This window comes from Urocampus carinirostris, chromosome 13, assembly GCF_059441175.1.
Source record: "Urocampus carinirostris isolate Australia breed hairy pipefish chromosome 13, RoL_Ucar_1.0, whole genome shotgun sequence".
NCBI classification, from domain to species: Eukaryota; Metazoa; Chordata; class Actinopteri; order Syngnathiformes; family Syngnathidae; genus Urocampus; species Urocampus carinirostris.
This window is the reverse complement of record NC_142361.1, coordinates 4700584-4709103: the sequence shown is the minus strand read 5'-3', so window position 1 is coordinate 4709103 and position 8520 is coordinate 4700584. Positions and strand designations below refer to the sequence as shown.

Below are 8520 nucleotides of genomic sequence, written 5' to 3'. Positions count from 1 at the left end.
GCAGCAGGATCATCCATTTCTAAATGTCAATGATCTGTGCTTTAAAAAGACAAGACATGGGAGCTTGAGCCAGATCTTTCCAGCATCAACCTCCAAATTGTATCCCCTAACTGTGAGCCTTCTAGTAAATGTTTGTCTTGTGTTTTTATGAAAAGTTATCTCGATGTGAATGTGTCTCCATTTGTTCAGTTTTCACCATCACCAAAATATTTATCCACCTCGTTGTTTTGTTAATAATATAAATCTAGATTTGAATGAATTTGCATAGTATAATGGTGACAGCAATATATAACAATAACAGCAATAATATACATATAGTTGGTAATGATAAAGATAATAGGAGCTTGAGCCAGATCTCTCCAGGATCAAGCTCCCAATTGACTCCCCTAACTGTGAGCCTTCGAGTAAATGTTGACTTGTGTTCTTATTAAAAGTTATCTCAATGTGAATGTGTCTCCATTTGTTCAGTTTTCACCATCACCAGAATATTTATCCACCTCGTTGTTTAGTTGATGATATAAATCTAGATTTGAATGAATTTGCATAGTGGTGACAGCAATATACTAAGAATAACAGCGTTCAAAAACAACAGTAATAATATACATATCGTTGGTAATGATAAAGATAATAGCCATGGTAATGGTTATAATAATACCAAAAAGCTTAATTATCAGTTTGACCCAATTATTTCATGTAAAGGCTTCTGCTCACTAATATATAACGAATAATGGTTAACAATAATAATAACACCTATAGCCACAAATATAATCACTAATATCATTAAAACACAAGTAATAACAACACCAACAGTAGCGTAAAACGTGTCCACCATGAGAAAGATAGTTTCATTTTTGCTCATTACACTATAGCTTAAAACGTGAGCACTTTTTAGTTGGACTACAAGCGTCTTAAGTTTCCTCTATTTTTCAAGGTTACATTGTTCATTTATCTTAAACAAAATTCAGTAATTGTATTTATATTTAGTTTGTTTTGTCTTTTAGTAGCATGTCGGTATTTGGGTAATCAAGGAGTAATCTAGTTACATAACTTTAACATAGTATTCGGATTACGTCACTGACTACAGTTTTCGAAAGTTAATTAGTAACTGCATCGGATTACTTTTTTAAAGTAATCAACAATGGATACTTTTACTATTTTAAAGAGTATGGACATTTTTAATAGCATTTGAGGAGTGAACCAGCGACACATATCCGTAATGATAGGGGTCAGTAATGAACCAAATCGATGGATCTTATACCGCCGTTGAAGAAAACGTTTTCAATCGTCATTTCCTGCAAATGAGGCATCAGGAAGTTTAAGCGCTAAAGTGACAAATATTATTAAGCGTTCTTTTTCGACATTTTGTTATGACGTTCGGCTTACCCTTGCTTTGTTAAGTAAAAATGATTATAAATATCAACATTTATTTCCTTAGTTGAATAAGCGCATACGTGGGTAAAGTTAATCCAACATTATGGAAGTGCGAGACGTAGAGAGGTGCTGCTGTGTTATCACATTAACGGACTCTTTATCCCTTCAAGTGCCTTTAAGTGTCAGCGGTATTGTCATCCATCCTGCCACCGGCATGGTGATATGCACCGGGCTGCCATTTTTTAGTTTCATTGACGAAACATTTTCAAATGCTAGAGAACTTCGCTTCTTGGCGCGTCACAACTTCCATGATCACCTCAAAATCAATATCAGCTTTCCTTCTCGCAGTCACGTGGAGCCCAACAGATGTGGAGTGAGTAAAGTTTGCCAGCCCAGTAGAAGCCACAGGACACATGGGCATGAAGCAGAGTTGTTAATGTTGGTCAACTGCTTGGAGTTCAAGCACACCTTTCAGGCAGTTTTCCATGAAGGTGACAAGTGGCGTTTCCATGGTGGGGACCATGCCGATTTGATACGTGATGCTGATCGCCTTAGTTGGTTTGCCATGCTCAAGGCTGACGTGCCACATCCAGGCCCAGTATCTTGGCTGAAGAGCTTATCCCTTCAGAAAGGCTCACTAGTCATTGCATGTGGCTCACCGTTTGGTTCCCTGTGTTTGGACCTCTTCAACGGTACTTTAAGCAGGGGCATCATAAGCAACCTGGCAGGGGCGGACAACTCTGTCATCCTTACAGACGCTCGCTGCTTGCCAGGAACTGAGGGCGGCGGATTATTTGCGCTGAAAAATGACACCCTGCACCTTGTTGGAGTGATTGTGTCACCTTTTGCCTGGAAAGCCAACGAGTGGATCGGACTCACGCTGGTCTGTTCCGTCCACTCAATCCTCTGGAATCTTGTCCAATGTAGCAACATTCGGGATCTGCTTCTAGATGTCTGGCTTCACCCTGCCACCAACACTTGTACAAACCAAAAGTTAGTTGCGTGTCACTACCCAAATGTGTGCTTGGTGGACAGTGGGCAGAATTGGGGATCAGGGGTCCTTGCTACCACTGAACTTATTCTAACCTGCCGACATGTTGTTGATGGGAAGTCCACTGTTCGCCTCAAGTTCCACATCGGAGACAGGTGCACATTTAAAATCGACAACTAAAAGTTACCTAGTACAGGATCATTTTTCCCATATTAGTGTACCAAGGCATAAAATAACAAAGAATGCGATGCACAGAAACAACTTAAACAGGAAATTGTTTACATTGTGAAGAGAATGTATGGGGATTTTCTTCAGACTAATCGTAAATGTTTTGCATTTGTTACAGAGTCCTGAATAGCATTGGAGACGTCATCTTCTCAACAAAAGCATCGTCACCCTACGACATCGCTGTGGTGCAGTCCAGAAAATCTATTTTGGACGCTGTCGTGCCTCGAATGGTTCAAGACTTCCACTTAGGTTTGTACGTTTGACAAGTAGGGATGGACCGATATGCATTTATCAGGACTAATACGATTACTAGTTTTAAGCGGAAGGGTTGACAAATATTAGGAGCCGATATTAATCTGCCGTAAAAGCTTAAAAATCCACGTAAGAAACTTTTTATAACTCAAAAATAAACAAAGAATAATTGCTATGAATTCAATTAAAACTTAAACAGCAGTCGGAAACCTTTTTACAGTAAAGTAATTAGAATTTCAACACAATTAACATGACTAATCTCACTTGAACCAAAATCCGACAGTGTAGGAAATAAAATTTAGGCTAAGCAGTAATGTGTTTAAGGGTACAAACTTTTTTTTAATACAGACAACAGACGTTGATGTGGCCCAGGCTCTAGAGGAGAGTATTTACAAAATGAATTGCTTGTGTGAATACTTTAGGATATTAATAAAGTAGACAAATGCATTCAATGATATTATTAGCAAAACCAAATTTTCTTATAACTCCAAACAAATATTCCCACTCAACTCTATCAAGCGCTTTTTCTGCATCTAATGAAATCCTTATCTTCTTCAGCTGAATGTTTAGAATACATTATATTTGGCAGTATGTGTTGAAAAACAGCTGGTGACCCTTTATGAAGCCATTTTGTTGTAGTAGTCTCCAAACGAGATGCAATTGCTTTAGACAATACCTTCATATCAACATTTAGTATAGATAAAGGTCTATAAGATGTACATGAGTTTGGGTCCTTGTCTTTCTTGAGAAGAAGAGAAATATTGGCTTGTGTCAAGGTGGGTTGCAGTGAGCCACATTCTAAAGGTTTATTGTACACAAACAAAAGCAGTGGTGCCAATTTATCACAAAATTTCTTTATAAAGTCTACCGGAATTCCGTCCGGTACCGGATCTTTTTTGAAGTGCATAGCCCTGATTGCATTTTTACTTCTTCGAAGGAAAATGGAAAGTCCGATTGTTCAGCAGTATTAGAGTCAACTAGAGGATTTGACAAATTTAGGAGAAACTCGTCCATTTTAGAACAATCTTTAAGAAACTGATTTGTTTAGTGAACAGTAAAACGATTTGAATGTGGCATTAATTTGTAAAGGATCAGTGACAGTTACATTAGTACCATCTTTAATGCTAAGAATTATTCGTGAGGCTGCTTGGCGACGCAACTTGCGTGCTAACAAACGGCTAGCCTTATCACCATGTTCAAACGTGTCCCATGATTTAAAAGTAACAAATGCTAAGCAAGTGTGGTCGAAATCAAATAAAATTCAACTTGTAGGTCCATTCATTCCTTAAGCAGTTCAGATGTTGGATTTAATGCATATCTTCGATCCAATTTGCCTTTTGCCGTCATAATTTCCTTTTCCCTAACATTAAACTTTTTTTTTTACCTGTGCAGTATTGGAAATGATCTATCCTCTCAGGTAAGCTTTAAAGGTTTTCCAATGGAGAGGGTTACATCTACAGTTAATAAACTCAATGTCTAACAATAATGTTGCATGGTCCGATATAACAATACTTGAGTAATCACAGAAAACTACGGAGGAGTTGAGAGAAGTATCAATAATTAGGTAATCAATTCTGGAGTAGGAGTGATGCTCTTTGGAGAAAAAAGACCATTTCTTTACAGATGGGTTGCGAGACCCCCATGGGTCAACCAGTCTATTATGTTTCCAGAAATCTGAGTAGGTTTTTGCCATAGAAGATTGGGTTGCTTTATGAGGACTAGAAGTATCCAACTCAGGGTTGAAAACAAAATTCAAATCCCCACCAAAAATCACATGATGAGTATTCAGAAAAGGAAGGTTGCTAAGTAATCTATTGGCAAAATCAGCATCATCAAAATTTGGGGCATATACATTTACAAGCAAACCATAACCATGCATCATTAAACCAGCTATAACTTAATACCTTCCTATTGTAACGTAAATCACTTTGGTAGGTGAAAATTGTATATTTCTATTAATAAAATTGTGACCCCCTTTGATTTTGAATTGAAATTTGAATGAAAAACTTACCCGAAAAGCAGTGCAGTCTTTGCAAAGATGAGTCTTCTGCAAAAACACTACTGCAGAATTCAAGTCTTTCAAATTAGTAAAAACGGTAGATCATTTCACAGGATCGCCCATTCCCCTAATCTTCCAGCTGACAAACCTAGAATGCGTGCCACCTTAGCTGGTATCTGCATAATTGCCAACCGTTTAAAAAGATGCGACCAAAAAAAAAAACATTGCATAAGACGGTCGAGGTAAGGCCTCTCCCCTTAAACTAAAACCGTTCTGGAACCCACAAGGTGACAGGAGTGTAAACAACAGAGAAGCCAAACTGCTAAGCTAACAGAAGGCAAGCGAAAATGCATCACAAAGAAAACATAAGAATGAAACCCCTGCTGGTTTTTAATAAAACAAGATCTCAATGCAAAATAAATATGCAATGTTGAATGCACAAGATGGCCTCCATTTAATCTACAATTAAGCTACTAAAGCATAAATCGAGCAAAAAATAAAAACTAAACAAATTACATCAAATGAACCAACAAAGGGAATATAAAAGGATCAAAACAAAAATTGTTGGATGAAACAAATGTGTCCTTCCTACATTAGTGCAGATAGTGTGGTTATCTAACACTTGGAAACATTAAAAGGAAAATTTGGGAAAAAAAAAAATAAATAATAATCAGGACATGAATAGCAATAGTAAAAATTAGCAAAACTTAACTTGATTGAATGAAAAATTTTAATAGTAATTGAGTTGATTAAAAAATTGTGGTAGCAGTAACCGTAGCTAAAGTAGGTGAATCCTCGTGAGACTTAGTGGTGACTTGCGGTGTGGTTCTCAAATGAGTTTGCACAGCGTTGCGAGTTTTGCCTGCCATTATTGCTGTTTGAAGCGGATCCTTGGGTACAAAAGAGTCCAAAATAGAAACTCAATGGGAGGAATAGTTGCAAATAGCACACTCATGATACAATTACAATCACAAACTGACAGGAGCTTCTGCACGCGCGTGATTCTCCATTAGCTCCCTAATATTGCGTTCTTTGCAGGTGAATCTGTATTGGTGTCTGGCTATGGCGGGCTTGGTCCCTGGTGCAGCCCATCGTTGACATCCGGCGTGCTTTCTAAAGTTATCAGTCACAACAACCAGATTGTCATGCTCCAGACCACCTGTGCAGTTCAGTCAGGGGCCAGCGGGGGTGCTGTTCTCCGCGCATCAACAGGAGAACTTCTTGGTAATACGCCCACTACTAAAAACTGCATACCCGTCCCTTTCAACCCTGGGTGACTAAAAATCATACAGATCAAGCAAAAAAAAAAGCTATGTATCCCCCTTAAAAATGCACAGCAGGTGTGACAAAAATCTTACATAAATGCTTGGAATCTTTGATAAGCTGATCGAATGTTTTAGTGTTGCAGCTCGTGACTACAGACGCTGCCCGACCTATGAACGGTGGTCCGGAGCCTAACTTGTTCATAAGTTGAATTTGTTCGCAAGTTGTTTCAATGCTATATTTTGTATGTTTATGGTTTATAAAAGTATGTTTAAGGCTTGTATAAGTAACCTGTATTGTTTTGTACTAAAAAAATAAACATTTCATAAAATTATATGCTCTATAAAGAAAATAAAGTGAGTTTTAATTACCGTATTTTCCGCACTATAAGGCGCACCGTGTTATAAGGCGCACCTTCAATGAATGATATATTTTTAAACGTTTTCCATACATAAGGCGCACCCCATTATAAGGCGCTATAAGAGCATGCTGGTTTAAGATCATGTTGCATGTGCAATTTTGTAATTGTAATCCTGTGCAGTCCTTCGAGACATTATTGTGATTAAGGGCGTCATAAATAAATGTGACTTGACTTGGCTACAGTAGAGGATGTAGTTACGTTATGCAACCGTTAGATGGTGCCACGCTAAAGGGATGGTCAACAAAACAGTCGGATAGGTCAGTCAAACTTTATTAATAGATAACAAACAAGCTTTCCACAACTCCATTCACTCCCAAAATGAATAAACAGCCGTTTTATTATTTTCTCTGAGGTAAAGCATTTTCGTGACACATCTTTAACATCTTTGAACAACAGCAAGGAATAACATTTTACTTTTCCTCCATTTAGTCAACACGAAAAAACCGTCTGATACTGTTATGGTAAATTAAACGTTAGTGCAATCGCAATATAGTGACACTCGTAATGTGCAAAAACAACAAGTGCAAAACAATAACAGTAAAGTAATATCATAATAACTGTAAAATGTAAAACGTTGTAGTGGGTTTTATATAATTCACCCATGGAACCATTGTTCAGTTAGCGAGTTCCTAGGGGGACTCTTTATTCTGCCGGCCCGAGCCACTCTCGTGTTCAATTCATTAATGTTGAACTCTCTCGCTGCTGCTCTATTCCCGTGTTCTACTGCGCGACTGATCGCCTTGAAGTTAAACTCTGTGTTGTAAGCGTGTCTCTTAATAGGAGCCATTTCAGGGTCTTTATACAAACGCACAAATAAAAGAGAATCGTTGTTTAATATTTCCCAGTATGCACAGCGACCTTGTAATTCAATATTGATCCATATATAAGGCGCACCGGATTTTAAGGCGCATAGTCAGCTTTTTAAAAAAAAATCAGATTTTATGTGCGCCTTATAGTGCGGAAAATACGGTACTTTTTTACTTGCGCGTCAAGAGGTCCTCCGTGGTAAAAAGTGGCCGAAAAAAAGCGTTCCGACCTTTTTCTCAACCGCATAAAGATTTCTTATTCCACTTTAGTTTCAAAACATCTCACCCCTTCCTTACACTTTACACCAACCATATTGAATGGATGCACGAGATATTATAAAATAAAAACTTCAAAGTTCTTAGCGTGCTAGCGATACAGTACACGTCGTGATGATTACACACGAACCAGTAAATAGACGCCGGATTTCTTCTTCGGTGTGGATGCTGGGTGATCTCTCACAGCGCCACGCGGCGGAAAGAAGCACTACAGCACTGTCCTCTACTCGGAGAAAGGTGCACCCAATACAAAATAACTTACAGCAATGTCCAGATATTGTTCGACACCCCGAAAAAAATGATATCTGCCAGAATCTGTAAGTCGAATGTACGCAAGTCGGGAGGCGTCTGTAATTATTGGGCATATTTTACCTATCTGGTCTAAAACTGACATATTTGGCTGTGATCTGTGTGATAACTGTGTACTCCTCCTTAGTTATTAACTAGTGTGTAACTGATTTTGAACTTGATATCTGCAAGGAAAAAAAAATCATAAGCCAAACTAAAAAGGATTGAGAGAAATCACCAGATGTCAGAAAACTTGTTTTGCTTAACCACAAAACCAGATTTTTGAAAATAACTAAAATCATGATTTTATATAGGCCAATGCACATAATATATATATATATATATTTTAACAAGGTGATGACGTAACTGCAATTTCTTACTTTACTGGTAAAACAATCCAATTTGAGCACAGCTTTCCATTGCAGGTATCGTATCCAGCAACACAAGGGACTTATCCTCAAAAGTGACCTACCCCCACCTTAACTTCTGCGTTCCAGTGAGCGTGCTGCAGAGACCCCTTCACTTAATTCAGCACGAGGGCACAGAGATTCTAAACATGCTGAACGTCACTGAAGAACAAGTGAAAAGAGTGTGGAGGCTGCAAAGTAAACAGAGCAAACTGTAG

General features: G+C 38.1%; 1 protein-coding gene across 1 annotated transcript; it reads left to right on the top strand.

Annotated features, from left to right (window-relative positions):
- Positions 1-1291: 1291 nt before the first annotated feature.
- tysnd1 (trypsin like peroxisomal matrix peptidase 1) lies at positions 1292-8520 on the top strand. The gene is made up of 4 exons (XM_088351250.1): positions 1292-2517; positions 2709-2839; positions 5880-6065; positions 8321-8520. Exons 1-4 carry the CDS (start codon positions 1475-1477, stop codon positions 8518-8520), a joined length of 1560 nt encoding a protein of 519 aa, XP_088207376.1. The 5' UTR covers positions 1292-1474.